The 20,598-nt window shown below is 35.5% G+C and overlaps 1 protein-coding gene across 1 annotated transcript in view; it reads left to right on the top strand.

Moving 5' to 3' along the window:
- Nucleotides 1–20,598, top strand: part of LOC120627149 (probable 2-oxoglutarate dehydrogenase E1 component DHKTD1 homolog, mitochondrial) — a 29,602-nt gene that overhangs the window by 7,543 nt on the left and 1,461 nt on the right. Inside the window, exons 5-19 of the mRNA XM_039895019.1 lie at nt 1,100–1,261; nt 1,842–1,915; nt 3,940–4,053; nt 5,082–5,195; nt 6,733–6,840; nt 7,303–7,460; nt 7,865–8,000; nt 9,055–9,186; nt 12,612–12,714; nt 13,296–13,453; nt 14,215–14,371; nt 15,226–15,428; nt 16,697–16,817; nt 18,297–18,485; nt 20,185–20,270. Coding sequence (XP_039750953.1) covers nt 1,100–1,261; nt 1,842–1,915; nt 3,940–4,053; nt 5,082–5,195; nt 6,733–6,840; nt 7,303–7,460; nt 7,865–8,000; nt 9,055–9,186; nt 12,612–12,714; nt 13,296–13,453; nt 14,215–14,371; nt 15,226–15,428; nt 16,697–16,817; nt 18,297–18,485; nt 20,185–20,270 — 2,015 coding nt within the window. The remainder of the gene's footprint in view (nt 1–1,099; nt 1,262–1,841; nt 1,916–3,939; nt 4,054–5,081; nt 5,196–6,732; nt 6,841–7,302; nt 7,461–7,864; nt 8,001–9,054; nt 9,187–12,611; nt 12,715–13,295; nt 13,454–14,214; nt 14,372–15,225; nt 15,429–16,696; nt 16,818–18,296; nt 18,486–20,184; nt 20,271–20,598) is intronic.

Raw genomic sequence — 20,598 nt, 5'->3', positions numbered from 1 at the left:
ACTCTCGTTTGAAACAGTATCTATTTGTTAACATTTTATTAAACTTAATAGGTGCCTCTGTTTACTCGCACGTTACTTAATAACTCAGCTGGGAACAAAAGTTTATATTGAAAGTAAATTGGATATTATAAAGTCATTTATTAGTTCCCCGTTGTTTGTTATGTGCGAGACTCTGTACATAAATCGGTAATGAATATTAAAACTGAAAAGTTTGCCGGCATATTTAGTACACGAAGGCTTGAATTGGGAGCGGTTCAAGTCACAAGAATGTCACGGATAATTGCAGTATCCTATCGGAAAAAAAAACGATTCCAGAAAAGTGCTCTCAAATGCAATTAAGCATTCGTTATAATTGTTCGAAATGCAAACATTTTTTAAACTACTACTAGATTTATGCTGACTTCTTTAAAAAAAAACGATCTAAGCACGAGTAATAATCTTCCTCTAAGGGTTCCATAACCGAAAAGGAAATATTATTTCATCATCGTTGTTAGCCCTCAGCTGGGCATTGACCTTTTCGAGAGCGCGACACCTCACGCAATACCTCACGCAAAGTAATCTATAGTTATATTAATTTATATTATTATTTTAAATGCGAAAGTGGGTTTGTACCTAAAAGCCCTATCTAAACGAGTTGACTTTTGGCGTAGGGTTAGTTGAAAGGACGGAGAGTAACAAAGGCTACTTTGATTCTGGAAAAACATTAAATTCCCAAATTTGAATGCATTTGGTTTATATTAAACTGGTTTGTACCTTAAAGCCCTATCTAAACGACTTGACTTTTGGCGTAGGGTTAGTTGAAAGGTCGGAGAGTAACAAAGGCTACTTTTGATTCTGGAAAAACATAAAATTCCCAAATTTTCATTTCATTTGGTTTATATTTAACTGAAATTCCGTTTAAACGGGTAATTATCATACCGAAAAAAATACGTAATAAGTTTCTCTCGGGATAGGGGATTGAATTCATGATTTTATAATCTTTATATTTACACCATAGCTCTGTTATACATAAACCATTTTCCATACATACATTTTTTCCATTTTTAGAAACCCTAGAAAATGCTTCCATCTTTAAAAATATACTTATTTTTTTTTACAGAAGAGTTAAAGCACGTGGTAATAGCAATGGCACACCGGGGCAAGCTCAACGTGCTTAGCGGTCTGATGCAGTGTCCGCCGGTGAAGATCTTCCACAAATTCAACGGCAATCCGGAATTCCCGGCCGAAGCAAATTCTGCTTGTGATATAGCCACACATTTAAGTGAGTACAACGAAAGGAGCAGCAATATTACTAGAAACAATACAATACTAAACTACATCCAAATAAATAATAATGGATATATACGTGTGTCGGTGTAAAAAAAAAAAAAAAATTTAAATCTTTTTATTATAAATAAAAAATACATTGTTATTAAATCTCAATTACATTACGCTATTCCTCATTATGGAAGATTTTTGCGCTTGAGAGGTTTGCACAAATATATATTAATTATTATATATTAATTAATGTTTAATGTAAGAAAAAAAACAAATGAAATATTTCTATAGTGTTAATTAATGGAATTTGTAGGAATGGTCTGGATGAACTTCCGCATTGTAGTTTTTGCACCTACCCTGAATGTAATAACGTTTCAATTTGTTTTTGATTTGCTTCAGGTTTTTATTTTCAATTTCTTCTAGTAAAGGTCTAGGTAGGTGTGTGTGTGTGTGTCGTGCGTCTGTGTTGGAACGGGTGAGTTAAATTGTATCTAATGTTATCGTTTTTCTCATGCCATACTTTGATCGTTCTCAATCATTCTACAAGGACTAGATTCATTTACAAAACGTTTCCTCTTTTACAGGTGCATCAAGTGATATTAGTATGAACGGCCACACAGTCCGATTCTCCCTCATTAACAACCCATCTCATTTAGAGGTAAAAATAACATGTAAATTCATATTTGCATCCGATTTTACAAGCTAAATTTATACATAGTGAGTTTCTGGGTCGAGAAACTTGATGTCTCAGTTGACTAGGTACTCTACATCAATTTGAATTGCACTCGTTGAATACCTCGACCGGAAATAACTGAATGTAGAGTTTCGAGTACATGATTGTTATGCTATCTCTCGCAAATACTGAGTGACCTTTTCCGAAATGAAAATTCAAATACGATTGGATAACAACAAAATCAATCAAATATACAGCATTCTACACAACATTCTACGCATTTAATAAAAACGAAATTATGCGATTCATCTGCGTAGATAATTTATTTTACACTGTAGGTGATGGTTGATGGATTATCAAAAGCTGTAACAGTTTATGCAACCTGCGCCAAAATAGCTTGCAGATGACAGATTTTTTTACGACTTATTTTACCGTCGTATCTTGCCAATTTACACGATGTATTTGTGAAGTTTATACCTATATGTTACTCTGGTTAGTTATTTCAAAGTAAAATTTTTGCGTCAGAGAGTAACAAACACGCATACGTTCATAAATCCTCAATAATTAACCCGTTTGGGTAACTCATAACCTTCCTGGCGCAGAAGTGAGGCTGTGATCTCAAAATTCATTTATTTCCAGTAGGCCTAGTAAATCAACACTTTTGAAACGTCAAGTCAGTCTGTTTGTAGTGACTCTAACACCCGTTCCCAAGGCAGATTCCACCGAGAAGAGCCGGCCAGAAACTCAGCAGATTGATCTTTTTCAACATCAATTTACAGTTTACAATGGCATGCATCTATCACCTTTGCAGCTATGTGCATTTTCTAAATCTAAGCAATTAAAAAAATATATCACTTGCTATAGCGGTGAAGGAAAATATTGTGAGAGAACCTGCATGCCTGAGAGTTCTCCATAAAGTTCTAAAAGGTGTGTGAAGCCATAGGCTGTATTCTACAGCACTTGGCCACATTGGTGGACTATGGCCTTAACCCTTTTTATTCTAAGATGACACCCGTGCCCATTAGGGGCCGGTAATTGGTTGATTGATGATGATCATCTGATATACATATGCAAGAGATTCATCTCAAAAGAACATTATTAACAATTACTATCACATTATTATTATCTTTATTAACAAAAAGTGGATATAAACAGTCGACTTACAAGAAATGGTCATAAACTAGTGACATCTGCATATCGTCTGCGAAAGGTGCAGAAGTCATTTGTGGGACTGAGTATACGCTTTTATAATATAATTCCTAAGGTAATTTTGGACCTACCAATGCATAAGTTTAAAGAATGTGTTAAAACACATTTATTACAGCGAGGCGAGGGATGAATTTCTTAATGACAAGGTTGCTTGGAAGCATCCGGCTCCGCTTTCATCTATCACAAGATAGAAAAATGATTTTTGAAATGTAAAATGTAAATTGTTAATGTTGAAAAAGAGCAACTGCTGAGTTTCTTGTCGGCTTCTTCTCGGTAGAATCTGCCTTCCGAACCGGTGGTAGAGTCACTACACACAGACAGACTTGACGTTTCAAAAGTGCTTATATTAGGCCTACTTGAAATAAATGAATTTTGAATTTTTTTGAATTTTTGCTAGAGAAGTGGTTCTAATTTGCCTTGCAAGATACTATTACATACAGAAAAACTTTGAAAAACAATCTTACTATATATATAGTAAGATTGTTGAAATATCCTACTAATATTATAAATGTGAAAGTGTGGATGCGGCTGAACGGAGTTGGATGAAATTTGTCATGTATGTAACCTTTGACATGGAAAGAACATAGGCTCTTAAGAAGTTCGAGGGAAAATTGAAAATTGTTTGCGAGCTAAGCCGCGGGCAGACCGCTTTCCAACCGATTTCTCAAATATTTCCCGTACTAAGATTAAAAATTGTTAACCAGCGAAGCTTCAGACCCAATACTGAAGTCCACGCGGACGAAGTCGCGCAGAAGCTAGTTATATGATAAATATTTCAAGTCAAATATTTTATTTTTCAGGCTGCGAATCCAGTGTCGATGGGAAAAACTAGGTCCAAGCAATTAAAGATAATGGAGGGTGATTATTCCGAAAGTGAGTCGTCGAGATTTGGTGATAAGGTTCTCAATGTTCAGGTAATAAAACGAAATGAAATAGATTTTTCGATTTATCATTAATTAATCAAGACATAATTTACTAGAATCCAGGATGTTTTTGAACATTTCTTTTCTTTTTCATTGTAAATGATGTTGCTGTCTAAGATGAAACATAACTTTCTCTCAGCGATATTACCAATATACCTTAACCGTGTTTTTGTGTCGTTAAACATCGACCTTTGAATCTATCCTCTTAACTCTAAGAGACATTGAAAATGATTAAATTTTACCAGTTACAAAAAATTAAAACATTAATTTCTGCATTCAGAAATTTGGAAGCAGCTGATCAAATTAAGTACTGTACCTATTTGATTATTTTGTTCTGCTGTATATATGAAACTACCGCAATTAATCGAATTGATATCGCCGCCGCACCGCGCCCTTGTCACTGGTTATAGGAGGGTTTTTGTACACCAAACTATTAATTAACTTTTCCTAATACACATATTATATATACATGGATATGATGGATGGATTGGATTTGTTGGAGGAATAGCTTCTGACAAATACGTGCCGCCAAGGGGTTTAGCGTTTCGGTACGAGACCGCGAATAAAGGGAATTTGAGCAATTTAAATATCAACAGTGAAGGAGCTATCTGGAGTTATCTATAATGTTCTGAAAGGCGTGTGAAGTCCACCAATCCTCATTTGGATAACTTGATGGACTAAACCCATACTGAGAGTAGTATAAATAAATAAATATACTACGACAATATACACATCGCCATCTCGCCCCAAAGTAAGCGCGTAGCTTGTTTTATGGGTGCTAAGATGACTGTTAATTAATTTAATGAATAATATACATAAATACTTATAGAATACAGATAAACACCCAGACACTGAAAAACATTCATGTTCATCACAGAAACATTTTCGAGTAGTGGGATTCAAACCCACAGCCTGGACTAAGAAAGCTCGCTGCTCACTGCGCCAATCGGCCGCCAATCGGTCGGCTGTAGTGGGGCTGTAATGCTTCGTTAATGATTGTGATGATGATTTCTATATAGATTCATGGCGACGCAGCGTTCACTGGACAAGGAGTTAACCAAGAAACTATAATGCTCTCACAAGTCCCCCATTTTGATGTCGGAGGATCATTACACGTAGTTGTTAATAACCAAGTGAGTACCCTAATATTTTCGGTCGACTGTATAACTTTGGCGGTAAAGTAGGTACTTACTTTCTATGGACGAAGTTTACCGCCAGATAACTCTCCTATTCACCAATTCAAGCGCGATGTTATTTCAAAAAAAATCCTACTGGAAAAGGCTTATGAATACTTTAGGAGCCTGACTTTATTACTCTTGGCGATCCTTATTTATTATATACTAGCTGTCCCGGCGAACTTCGTACCGCGGACAATATTTTTTTTTTGATGAATATTATATTTTAATACTTATTGTCCTATTCCGGTCTAAGAGGAATCCAAAAAATCAAATATCATAAAAATTGGTCCAGCTGTTCTTGAGTTATAAATGGTGTAACTAACACAACTTTCTTTTATATATATACTAGCTGTCCCGGCGAACTTCGTACCGCGCATAATTTTTTTTATGAATGTTATTATTTTAATTCTTATTATCCTATTCCGGTCAAATTCAAATTCAAATTCAAAATTTCTTTATTCATGTAGGCCTATCACAGGCACTTATGAAGCGTTCATACATATTTCTTTACATAATTGTAACGGGATGGTGATAACTTCGTTCGCCAACTTAAATCTAAAGCTACGAGGGTTCCAAACGCGCCCTGGTCTAAGAAGAGCCCACAACAAACTTAGCCGGGTAAATTTATTTTTTTGTTATCACCATCTTCCAGTAAATTTAAATATAGATTTTTAATAGCGCTAACCGTTCAGCTCAAATTAATTAATAGCGAAAAAGGAACATTTCTTATAAAGTTGTAGTATGATAACATTTTTAAAAGCATAAACCATTTCGAGATACAATTAGCTAGCCAATTAAAAAGAAAGAAAGAAAAATTGTTGTTATATTGAAAATCAATAAAATGCGTTGCAGTAAACTAAATTAATTTAAAAATACCAAAGCGGTAATAGCCTAGTGGGTAAGGCTTCGGCTTTCCTTTCGTGGAGACCGAGTTCGAGCCCACGCACCACTGACTTTTCGGAGTTATGCGCGTTTTTAAATTGAGCAATTTTAATATCACATGCTTTAAACGGTGAAGGAAAACAGTGAGGAAACCGGCATGCTTGAGAGTTGAGACCTAACGATCTCAAGGGTGTGTGAAGTCTACCAATCCGCACTTGGCCAGCGTGGACTCCGGCCTAAACCCTTCTCATCCTGAGAGGAAACCCGTGCCCTGTAGTGGGTCAGTAATGGGGTTGGTGATTATGATTCCAAAATATTTATCCAAACCTGTCTGAATTAAAACTTACATAGCTCTTAGCACTGTACCATATTTGTGTCAGACATAATGGTTCAAAAGTTAAGCAGACAAAAGATAATCTACCTATAAAATGTATAGAGATAATGAAGTAAATTAATTTTCAGAATATATTTTGCCCCCGTATCCAAACTAATTATTCCGGTTTGTTATTGAAAATGTTATCGCTTCATTATAAATTTATAAATCCTACCCGAAAATGTTTCATATTGTTTTTAGCCTTTGTTGCGGAGTTTAATATGAATTTCTGTACAGGTAGGCTTCACATTACCGTCAAATAGGGGTCGTTCCTGTCATTATGTCACAGACTTGGCGAAAACTATAGCCGTTCCCGTAATACACGTAAATGGTGACTATCCAGAGGTAAGTATATTTCAACACTCATCATTGTCGACTTCATGGCCTATGGCTTGGACATAAACCTCCTGTCTCGTTAGAGAGGAATCAAGACCTGAGAATCTGGAGATTCTCAGGTCTGATGAATACTGAAGGCTACTGATAGCTGGCTTCTACGATTATAACCGATACCTATAAATTATGCAATAAACATTATTAAAGGGGTTGAGCTACGCAAAATTCCTGCATTTGAGCTGGTCAAAATAATATTTGTTTTGGAAACCCCAAAACAAAAATAATTTCGAACTAAAGTGGAACGTGCAAGAACTAGACTAAAAAAGCAGTACTATCAAATTTGCTTAATCGTGGATAATTTATACACTTAAAAGGCCTCAAAGTAACCTTAATTTGCTTGATATTATAATAATAGGTATAGTTTATTAGTCTTAAAAATTTTTGAACAACTAAGAATATAAAATAATATTTCAGCTCGTCTCGAAAGCTACAAACATAGCGTTCGAATACCAAAGAAAATTCCGTAAAGACGTTTTCATAGACTACAATTGCTATCGGAGATGGGGACACAATGAGCTTGACGATCCTACCTTTACAAATCCTTTACTTTATAAGCTCATACATAACAGAGAGTAAGTCAAATTGGAAATATTATACGCATAGTTTATCTTTACACAATTAAACAGAATTCAGAATTCTCTTATCAGTGACGAATGGATCTCATACGGCACATAAATGTAAATATGGCCTGTCTTTCTTACCATGATTATATAATATATATACTCATATTTACTCATCATATTTCTTTGAATTCCTATCGCAATCGGAACGGTTCACTGTCCGCGCGAAAACGACTCGCCAACTTGACCAATTTTGCCATAAGGATAAAATTGATTAATACATTCTTAGGCAACAAAATGATTGGTTTTTTTCTTGCCTTTTCCACTGGCGATTATAACTCGGAACAAAAATTAACTGTAGACGCTCTAGAAACTAATAATGGCAAGAGTATTAAATTAAACATTATTTCTTTAAGTTCTATTCCTGATCGTTACGCAGCTGAACTTATGTCTGAATCAGTGTTGAGTGAAAAGGACGTCACTAACATTAACACAGAATATACTATGTTTCTACAAAAACAATTCGAATCAGCCACTACGTACACACCAAAGGTAAATTTTTAATTTAATCTTTTTTTTTAAATTTAAAATACCTTCCAAGCCAGCCTTTATAATTTCTACGCCACAAGTAACAAAACATTATTTTAATATCGTCGTTTGATGAGTTTTAATTGATTTTTTTAAAAAATATTTGAGGCTTTCAAATTCAAAATTCAAATTCAAAATTTCTTTATTCATGTAGGCCTATCACAGGCACTTATGAAGCGTTCATACATAATTGTTTACATAATTGTAACGGGATGGTGATAACTTCGTTCGCCAACTTAAATCTAAAGCTACGAGGGTTCCAAACGCGCCCTGGTCTAAGAAGAGCCCACAACAAACTTAGCCGGGTGAATTTATTTTTTTGTTATCACCATCTTCCAGTAAATTTAAATTAAGCTATGAAGCTAGAGCAATTCACACCCAAGCTTTTTTATCGTTTAAATAATCCTTAATGTTATAATAGGATTTTTCTGTAAGCTTACGTTTTATATAAACTCGTAATAATCATTCCATAAGTTGCTGTTATTTCCATACCCATTTTAATTTTACAGGTAAGTTGAGTTTATATAACTTATTACTTACTAACTTATTAACTTATTTTAGAGAGAGATTTTACTAAAAAAACTGTCTGATATCCAGTCTACTGGGGATCCTAGAGCTGACAGTTACCTTGGCCAAAGAATCAGTTTTGGCATTCAAATGGGCAGTTCTGCCAGCATCTTGGACACCAACCCTCGTTGCTGTGGTTTAAAACCGTTTTAGATTTAATTTAGTTTTATTATGTATGTATGAGTAGCTTATATTTTTTAAAATTTGTTGGTCCTTTTAAATAAATCCATACTAATATTATAAGGGTAATATATCTGGATCTACTGAATTTTTTTTTCCAATAGTAAATACTATTATTCGAAACGACTATGGGAACAATAAAGATCGACTCAACAGAAGTAAAGTACCTATTTATTGTTACCCACAAGAAATCCCCAGGGAAACAGACGGTTTCCCGGGAAGTCTCGGGCAACTGCTTGTGTGGTATAACTTCTAATAATTTTTGTTTCAGGTAACATATTTTCAAGAACAATGGACTGGAATGTCTGCTGCACCTGCTGCCGTCGAAGTATGGAATACTGGTGTGGATAAGGAAATGTTAAAACTTATTGGACGCGCTTCTGTAACTACTCCTAGTAATTTCGTACGTATTCAGATATTTTTATTCGCAAAAATCGGAGATTTTAATTTTGAAAGTTTGGTGCATAGAATTTTAAAGCCACAAAAAACTGGGTGACCATAGCAAAGTATTTAGAGACTATTATACAGAAAAAGGAGAAAGAAGAAAAGAGAAAAGACAAGACCATGAAAAGTTTCAAAATCGTTATCGTTAGGCCGAAAGGCGGGTACACGGTCAACGAGGTGACAGGAGGGGTTTTAGCCAGTAAAAGTCCGGCACTACCTAGCGCCGCTGGATGTCCATGAGGATGGATGACGAGGCCCTCCTGTTAGGTAAAAAAAAAAAGAAAAAAGATATTTTTATTGCTTTATTATTACCGTCTATAACTAAAAAGGAAACCAACAGATTAAAAATAAATATAAAGTGGGTCGGCCAATTTTTAACAATAGCCTAAGTACAGTAAGTAAAATATAATTCTTAAGAGATAAAACATCTTCCTTGTTTACAAGCGGGTGGAGGTTCTCTTTATGTTAAGAATAACATTAGTGGATAAGCGTACTTAAGCATTAAATACATACCGTACCACTTTATATTCTTGCTACAATCTCAAGCGGAGATGATTTGCATAACGGGATAAGATTATGCTTCAGTTAAATAAAGACTCAAAACAAAATTAGGGGATCACCACAAACATCACAAGCGCATTCTATTATTCTATTTAAATCCAACGTTACGTGCGTATCATTACTTTACATTAATGGCAAACGCTCTAATCATATGCACTAATGGTAACTTACCATTCTGAGATCTACCTCCAGATAATATAAGCTATTGATAAAATTATGAAAATTAAGCTTAATTTGCTGGACTCTGCGAAAAGCAGGAGAATCTATATGGTGTAATTTATAATTTCTCCAATTTTTAAACTCCACACCAAACAGATCTTCGGCAATGTACCCTCTACGTACGTTTCGCTCCGAAACCGGAGCATCCTCAGGAGATGTTGACTTTACACTGAATAATTGTTAAGTGAAAAGCAGGAGAATCTGGATGGTGTAATTTATAATTTCTCCAATTCTTATACTCCACACCAAACAGATTTTCGGCAATGTACCCTCTACGCACGTTTCGCTCCGAAAACGGAGCATCCTCAGGAGATATTGACTTTACAATGAATAATTGTTAAGTGAAAAGCAGGAGAATCTGTATGGTGTAATTTATAATTTCTCCAATTCTTAAACTCCACACCAAACAGATCTTCGGCAATGTACCCTCTGTACGTACTCAACGTACGTTTCGCTCCGAAACCGGAGCATCCTCAGGAGATGTTGACTTGACAATGAATAATTGTTTCGCGGAGAACAGCAAATTAACCTTAATTTTCATAATATTTCATGGATTTACGCAAAGTAACGCCTGCTTCTATCCAATATCTATTGTTAGAACACAAAACAGGATTAGGATCTCGGAATTCTTATTTATTAGCGAGTAAAGTTTGAATTGCTAAGTCGTTAAAGATTGGGAAATAACAATTTGTCCCAGAACTGAAAGTGGGAAAAGTTAATCTGGACGCCAAGAAACAATATCGGAAAAGGGACGACAAGAAATAAAATTCCATTCCTTATCTATGAAACAAAATTTTCTTTCAAACGGAGACGACAAATAAAATGAAACTCGAACCATCCAATTTACTATTTCCTGTAAGTATAGATAAATTGAAACCTTGTTATTTCAACCCATGTTATGGATCCCCAATGTCTAAAGTGGTAGCGGGCTAGCATGCTAGGGGCAGTTATATTAAACTCTGCAAATAATATACGAGTAAGTTGAGTCGTTACGGTATGCAAAGGCCATAGGGCAAATACTTTACAGTATATACATCATCATCGTCACTTCAACCGATCGACGTCCACGGCTAGACATAAGCCTCTTATAGGGAACTCCAAAATTGTGGCTGACCAACGCTTCGTTTACCTGTCCGGGGTCGCCATTCCAGCACCTTGGAACCCCAACGTCCATCCGTTCTCCAAGCTATGTGCCCCGCCTACTGCCACTTCAGACTGCTTTAAGACTTGCTGAGCTATGTCAGTAACTTTCCAGTTCTTCTACGGATCTCCTCATTTCTGAATTAATCACGGTTCGATGATACTCCCAACATAGCTCTCTCAATCGCCCGCTGAGGGACTCTGAGCCTTCTTATTAGGCTCATAGTAAGCGACCACGTTTCAGACCCGTTAGTCATCACTGGCAACAATCATTCTTCGAAGACTTTTGACTCTGGATTTGATGTGACTTTTTTTTTAATCCCTTTTAAAGACCTTGATGTGATGTATTGAAAGGTGTTAACAAATTAGGTTTTTGAAACAAAAAAGCTTAACCTTGAGAGGCCTTTAGTCCACCGCTGGACGAAGGCCTCTCCCAACTGAAAAGTTTGCCAATAATCACCACATTGAGCTGCCGTGTTAGTGATCGCAGTAGATGTTAGTAGTAGCACAGCGGACCCTGCTGCACATACTCGGTTATATTCCCTAAGTCGCCTCGTACGACACCCGCTGAACGAGGAGGGGTTCTGTCAACTGTATTCTGATTTGCCGTCACCACACAGCCAAAGCGTAATATATAAACTAATAATAAAGTTGGAGAGTTCGCTTTTTTGTTTGAATGAACGACGCTTAAGGTCGTTTATTGGGATATATAATGTAGAATAGCGGATGAAAGTTTGTATGGTAGAAAACTTAGGTTGTGCGGCGTACAAAGGAGCTGACGTGAACAGTGAACAGTGAACAACGTGACGTGAACATCGACTAAGTATACATCATTCACACACATACACAATATTTAATACGACTTATATTAATGCAGGTCTAAGTTCTAATTTAGATAATATCATCAAAGTCGGATCCTTCTGTAAGGTTGAAGTACAGCTCAGAGAAAAACATTAAAAATACAATAATAATACAGCGAAAAGATAGAAGGTACAAGTTTGGTTAAGACTAGACTCCATTCTTCAAAGTAAACTTTGATCTTTAATTGGGCATTTACTTAGTAAAAGGTTTATTAGCGTGAACTTTAAATGCCCTGCCATTGAATGAAATGAAAATTTCTTTACAGGGATTTATAACCCTTTCATGGCCATTCATTGTTATACAAATTTAATGGCTTTGCGAATTTCAAAAAGTTGAAAGGCTGTCTACACGGTTTTTTACGGGTTGTGTTAGATTCTATTACCAGCTCACGTAAATTTGATTCAACATGAGATCTTCTATGTTCGCTATGTATTGATCACTGGACAAGACGCGTCGTCAAATGAATTAGCATTAGCGTTCGGAACGATTCCACCGCATATTTACTGTTATGGATGCAAGAAACTTTCAAACACCAACGGGGTTCGTTGGGTGTTTACTTACGATCAAATAAAAAAAACTTTCGCTATTATTTTCTTGTTGCAGAATATTCACGCGCATCTTGCTAAGACTCATGTCAAAAACCGTTTAAATAAAATAACTCAAGAAAGCGACCTTGACTGGGCAACAGCTGAGGCTATGGCAATCGGTAACTATTAAAACCAACCAAACCATTTTTAACTACGATAGCTTGTTAGTGGAAAATAAAGTTTTACTATTTCAAATATCCGAAATTCTGATTTCATTTGCTTAGCCGGAATTTGTTGAACTTTTTAAAGTTTTTCCAACTTGAATTGTAGACAATTAACGTTACGATAGCTAATTTTCCTGACATTTATATTGTCAACCACAATCCTTGTCCTCAACTATTATAACCGTCCACCATGAGTTACAATTTACAATACAAATTTTGGTGGAATCGGTAAAGAATTAATAGAATTATACATATTGACAATACAATTTCCTTACTCTACATACATTCTCGATTTAACAACATTAATCATTTCCTGAAAGAATACATAATTTTGAAATAGGTCTGTTACCTACATTCTACATCTCCTCCTTTGCATTTTAAGATAACCTGGTCTTAAACCTATAGATTCGACTCGAACTAACACCTTTCAATGCGAGTTCCTAATTCGGAACGATCTTCCCGAATAAACAGTTTAACTATTATATCCGCCAATAAACAATACGAAACAATTGCATTAAGCTTATTTAAACATCCAGGTTCCCTTCTTATGGAAGGCCGTCACGTAAGATTAAGCGGTGAAGACGTCGGTCGAGGCACATTCTCTCACCGACACGTTATGCTCATTGATCAGCAAAAGGAGACCATACATGTCCCTCTCAACCACATACATGAAGAGCAGAAAGGATTTTTAGAGGTATGTTGACGGTTGAGGTAATAGGAATAATTGACGTGACATGTCAAAGGTAACTTTGATTGGCACACAATAATTAATAACTATACGACCAAACGTACTTTAACGATTAATTAAAGAATGATGAAAAAAATTATTGATGTTTTATATAGGCGTATCATGAGATACATTTATTGTGTAATGTAATGATTTGAGTTTAGAAATATGTGTAGTGTATAGGAAGAAATTCATATAAATTCGGCTCTAACCTAACTCATACAAAAGTTATCTAATGATATAAATCTGTCTCGCTGTGTTTTACAGTTATCTCAGGAAGACATGATTACTGCCTTACACTGTTTTATTCATTGAGTTTTCGATTAAGTGTACTTATTTAATTTAATAACTGCATGCATGTAGACTTATGCTTTCTGTATAATTAATAATTTAATTAAAGAAAAAAAACAGTTATATTACTAACTAAGCTGAATGCTTTCCATTAGGGAAGGAAGGATAATATAGCAATAAATAGTAATCAGATATTTATCAAAAATCGCGAAATTAAGAAAATAACTAATGCTAAGTTATAAATAGAAAGCAAACCATAAATATGCAGTCAAAACAGCATTTAATTCGGTCCTTTTGGTTGGACGATGGTATTAGACAGAGATGGTATATCATTATCTTTGTAACTACTTTTTTTTTCTTTGGTGTACAATAAAAGTGTATTCATTCATTCATTCATTGCTTAGGGGTTTAAAAAAAAGCTAAGATTTCACTTTCAGGTAGCTAATTCGATTTTATCTGAAGAAGCAGTACTAGGATACGAATACGGCATGGCGTTTGATTCCCCGGACAACTTGTACATTTGGGAGGCTCAGTTCGGAGATTTTTATACCGGAGCTCAAATCATCGTTGATACTTACATCGCGTCTGGAGAAAGTGAGTTCCTTTTTTTATAATTCAGATGTTTATTCCAAGTACCAGTTTATACATATGCAAATTTACGAAACTCCTTTAAAGTTATCTGATGCAGTGTAATTTATATATAGATATATTAGAATGAATTCAAACTGCAACGAGACTTAAAAATACTGAGCATTCGCAGAAGACTTCTGACGTTCTAACCAACTAACTTCGTTTAGTTTTTCATATCTAAATCTTTTGATATCCTTCTTCTTTAACTTAAGAGCTCTTGTGGATGTAGATTTTTCCAACCTCATCTATACGTGGCCCTCTTTTTCACCTCTTTAACCCCCAACCTTTTGTTTTATATGTCTTACAAAATTCAGTCACACAAAATATTCTTAGTAGGTGATTTCCCATCTTTAGATTTCTAATGCACCACAAAATTTAATATTCAAATTTCGATACGTTACTCTGATATTTTTTGTAGTTTCAAAGTGCATTTTAATCGGAGAGTTTTTTTGCTTCCTGGACTGATTAAATGTAGGCAACGATTGATTGAAAGTATTTAAGCAAATATTATTATAATTATCGCTTAAACGAATATTTTTCTTTTTGACTGCATTAAGATGATGTAGATAATAAGGTTTATAGATTTATGCTTATATATACATTCTACAATGTACTTTTATATAATAATTTTAAATTTTAGGGTTTCTCTACTAGCGAACATTTGCAATTATTTTGAGAAATAAAGATCTTGAATCATCAATTACGAAACATTGTATAGAAACAGAATCCAAGCTGAACTTCTAAAACCATATCCTACCGGTTAGAGGTTAGCAATGTAGTTATAACTTCATGTTATTGGTCTCATTGTTTTCATTTAGGTAAATGGGTACGCAGCAATGGTCTAGTAATGCTGCTTCCACATGGGTTCGATGGCGCCGCATCAGAACATTCTTCGTGTAGGATTGAACGATTCCTGCAACTCACCGACAGCTCTGAGACCACTCCCGATTCCGAAGCAGTATGCATGCACGTGGTTAATCCGACAACTCCTGCGCAATATTTCCATCTGTTAAGAAGACAGGTAAAGTTCATTATTTACCTTAATTGTTATAGTATTTCGTTGACATGCAAGTATTTACGTCCCATAATCCTTAGTTATAAACCTAGCCGGCCAAACCTGAACCACCCGTGGCAAACTCCGACCATTAATTATAAAGGGTTTCTGGGTACCAATGACTAAAGTTAAACTTATACACAATAATAAACTTTTCCGTGTACGTAGTTTATTGTAAGCCTAAAAACTCAACAATCACCTAGCTTAGGTGTAATAATTTGCCCGACCGAACAAACAACTGACAAAACGCGTCGCTGTGAAAAACTTGGCATGTAAGAATAAGAAAACTTCACTCAATGAATTCATTTACTCAAATTATTTTCTGTGATCATGCAGTCTAATAGTATCGGGCTAGCCTATTAGGCGTTTGGTTTTTTTTTTTTTTATTCACGATAGGCCAGCGTTTGACGACAATCATGCCGATTAGAAAGCAATGATGAGGTCTAGGTTGGAGCACGCTTGCCTAGAAAAAGCCTATTCCTCTTGCCTTGAAGGTACTCAAATTATACGTGGCAGGAAACACAGTTGCCGGGAGGGCGTTCCACATCTTAGCGGCACGTATCAGAAACGTGGATAAAAAACGTTTCGTGCGTGTTGATGGAATATCAACCACATAAGGATGCCACCGCATCCGTAGTCAGATGGTAGTTATATTAAAGCCCTCCTAGATCTCTAAGCGGCACAGTTCCGAAACGCTTAAATGCTTGGCGGTACATCTTAGTTATGGTGGTAACGCGCTCCAGCTGAAAACTTTACGAGACTAGACCAGAGAAAATTAAATACAGAAATTATAAATTCCCAAATTTCACCTGCCGGGTATCGAAACTGGGACCTCCCACTTTTATAACCAAAGCGCTTACCAGGGATTTGGCCAGAAACGTCTCATCTAAGGTATCGTCTCACCTTAATGACATTTTCAAATATGAGAAATATAAGGATCTACGTGAATAGAAAGAAATGCAATATAAATTCGTCATCAAAGCTTTTACTTTAACGACATGCTTACGGCCTATTTAACCTTTTGAAAAGAAATATCGATGTAACAATTTCCAACCGTGTAAAATTGGTAATATGAATTAATAACGATGGAAAATTAGTCTTGACATCAGTAAACGCTGTCTCATATATGGTATTTATGTTGTTTTACAAAAGTTTAATATAAGGATAAGTTTCAACGAACAGGTCGCATGTATATCGAGTGATTTGTTACTTGTAATACGTCTTTATCTTTCCAGATGATCCGCAACTACCGAAAGCCTTTAGTGGTGGTAGCTCCAAAAATCTTATTGCGATTAGCTGACGCGACATCACCACTATCCGACTTTGAACCGGGGACGCATTTCAAACCAGTCATAGGTAATGAAACGAACTTACCTGTAAATACTAAGTACTTACCTGCTTATTGTTTGATTATGTTTTGATTACCCGCCTGTACGAAAACACACACACCTATATTTCGGATAACTAATGACTATGATAATAATAAAATCCCGTTTAAAGTTTGTTTGTTACGCTTTCACGCGAAAACTACCTAACCGGTCTTCATGAACCATTTTATACATATTCTTGGAGGTATTAGAAATAATATAGTATTCATTTCATTGAAAAATATATGTGTATACTATAGCAGTACGCTGCCTCCCAAAATTACGCGGGCGAAGCCGCGTGGCACATCTAGTATTTTTATAAATTTAAAGTGCATATAAAAACCTGATGTTAGAGGCATATACTTATTTCGGCATCGACGGTAGGAAGGACGGTAGCTTAATTGGAGAAAGCGCTCAGGCCGCGATTGCCAGAGTCGCAGGTTCAAATCCTCCAAGTGAAAGTAAAACACTAATAAAAATTATAAAAAAAAACAAAATAATAAAATACTTTAATGTGCTTACAAACTTTGTTAGTGGAGGCTATCCGGGCCCTTAATTTCAGAGCCCCGGGGCACTGCCCAGCCCTAGGGTATTTACGCCACTGCTCAGGAAACCATACTCTGTTTGAGTAGATAACTCTAAACTTCAGTAATATTGGGAAACCTTGTTACCTATTGTTCTTGCTCTACAGACTACATCTCACAAATTGTATTTGTTTAGATATTGATATTTCATGGGGATTTTAACTTTTGGGTTGGAAAAGGGATAGAATTCCGCGTCACGAGAACGTTTTCCTTGTAACTAAAAAGAGTTCTGTCATAACAATAATATAATATCCTTTTCACAATTTATGATTGATCTTTGTCTAATACATTTATTTTTGCAGTGTTACCGTTAATATTTTAGAACAGTGTTTTATCTATAGTTATAAATGACGGACCAAGCACCTGATAGTAAGTGTAAAACCATCGCCCATAAATAAAGCAAAACTTCACAGGGCATGCCAGGAGCACGTCCTGCAACATGCCACCCTGTGTCCAACAGTTTGTGTCGTAGGTGTTAAGCTCGAGAAGTTGACGAGCTCTGTCACAAAAAGCTTCAATACTACTAACAAATATCCTGTATATGTTTTTTCTTATAAGTTTTTAGGTGTTTTTTATTTTTTTTAAGCATTCTTAAGAATTTTAAAAGATATAATTAAAATCAATAAATGATAGACTACCAAATATTAAAAGAAAAACGGTAATAACTTCTTCTATTCCATGTTCCCGTGAATTAGCAGGTGGAAACGTTAATTATATGCCTTTACAGGGGATATAATTTTTGTCTCCTGCCTGAGCTATCCCTGCTGGTGTAATTGCAGTCATGGGCTAACTTGTATTGGAATAAAAAATATATAAAATAATTTTATGCTTTGGTTATGTAAAGAAAAATGTACTTTTCTTAAACGTTTAGGTCAATTTTGCAGGTGATGCTATAGCTGATCCGTTGAGAGTCAATCGAGTGATACTAGTCTGCGGGAAACACTACTACGAGCTGAACAAAGAGAGGTTAAAAGCGAAAATAGACGACGTAGCCATTTTGAGGGTGGAATCGCTCAGCCCTTTCCCCCTACAAGCACTGCAACATGAAGTTGCGAAGTATAAAAATGCCAGGAGTAAGTATTTATAACCTTGTGCATGGCTTGAAACTGCCATACAAATTGACGGCCGATTGGCGCAGTGGGCAGCGACCCTGCTTTCTGAGTTCAAGGCTGAAGATTCGATTCCAAGAAACGAAAAATGTTTGTGTGATGAACATGAATGTTTTTCGGTTTATGGGTCTTTATATTATCTTTAAGTAGATATTTCTGTATATGATTCATAAAAATATTCAAAAGTCAAAGTCAAAATTCCTTTATTCAAGTAGGCCTATAGTTGCACTTATGATGCGTACATTACATGAAAAATGTGTACACGGTAGTGAGATGGTGGCGATAACCATATTCGTAAACTTAAAACTAAAGCTAAGTACGAGGATTCCAAATGCGCCCTGGTCTCAGCAGAATCCTACAACAAACTTAGCCGGGTGTTCTTTTTTGTTATCACCATCTCATTAAAAATTATCTCCCCGGGGAAAGAAAAAAATATATCTTCTCCCACAGCTTTATCAACTCTCGGAGCTCTGACGCACAAGTGGAAATAATATCCAAATAATATATGTGTACTAATAAACCGGGGTATATTTTTCCTATTCCATGTTCTATTGCTATACGAGGTTGACATGGTAATTATACAAAAATTATATCCTTCTGAGGGGATATAATTTTTGTCTCTAGCCTGCAGGGAGAAAGCAAAAAAAAAAAACCCTTGATCCAACAACCAATCTCACCTCCTACTGCAGGTGAGATTGCAGTCATGGGCTAACGAAATAGAAAATAAATATTTTAGCTATATTGGGCTTCCCAATTTATTAGACCAACAGGGAATTGATCTCCGAAATTCCCACTTAAAAAACCACTCGGACTCATTGCGCCAGAGGGGTCGTCAAGACCTCACATAACTCGTAGTATTCGTCCCCTGTCATTTCCACCTTCTCATTTCCGCAACTGCCCGTGCGGTTTCCACGGGGGATTGGGACGAATCCAATTTCATTCGGTTTTAATTAAAATTCCTACTCATACACGCCAGCGTTTCATATTAACTCGCTCATGTGGGCGACTTTACTGCGCATTTCTAATATTAACTGTGGAAGACAAATATGTAGTAAGTAACTCCGTTAGCAAATACTAGTTATGATTATCTATAATGTTACTGAAATATAAATTTATTTTTGTTTATTTTTTAATAGTAAATTAAAAAGAGAGATGGCCCAGCTCATGGTAAGTGGAATACCATCGCCTATATAAAGCAAACAGGGCATGCAAGGCCCAAGGCATAATTGCTTAAATGAAAACGCACGCACGTGCTTACGGGGGATCGAACTCTGTCCTGGAAGTGAAGGAATTAACCACTAGGCTATCGCCGCTTCATATTAAATCATAGTAGTGTTTAATACTATAGTAATATAGATATTATATAGATTTTGGGCAATGCTTTCTGATTCTAAGGCCGTATGTTCGATTCCCACTTCAATGTCTGGGTGTTTATATTTATATTATAAGTATTTATGTATGTTATTCATAAAAATATTTATCAGTCATCTTAGTATACATAACACAACGCTTTTACTTTGGGGCTAGATGGCGATAGGTGTATTGTCGTAGTATATTAATTTATTATTATTGTTTATTTTCCTAAAAATTACAAATCACTGAAGCAAATGATCGATGTACAATTCTATATAATTTAACAATTCTGTACTATGTACTATTTTAGAATTCATATGGAGCCAAGAAGAACATAGAAATATGGGAGCCTGGACATTTGTTAAGCCTCGGTTTGAGAATCTTCTAGGCAAAAAGGTGAGGCTTCTTTAAATCTTTAAATACACAAAACTTTCTCTGCTTCTACAATTTGATATTTATTCGTAAAACTGACCTCTAGATCTTTATTTATCTGCTTATCGGGAACTTCATAACTTAAGTTCGTGTACTTTGATGTGTTTTTTTTTATAGTAATATTTTCAAGCAGATTGAAACCATCGCCTATAAAAGTATTACTGTTGCTATTTATTAAAGCAATCTACAATCTAAATTTATCTTACAGAAAAACTGTCTTAAGAATTATATACAATTTACGATACGATTAATCGGTACGAAATGAAAATACCTTCCCGTCACTTGCCTATAT

This window comes from Pararge aegeria, chromosome 10, assembly GCF_905163445.1.
Source record: "Pararge aegeria chromosome 10, ilParAegt1.1, whole genome shotgun sequence".
NCBI lineage: Eukaryota > Metazoa > Arthropoda > Insecta > Lepidoptera > Nymphalidae > Pararge > Pararge aegeria.
This window is presented reverse-complemented; position numbering and strand designations above follow the sequence as displayed.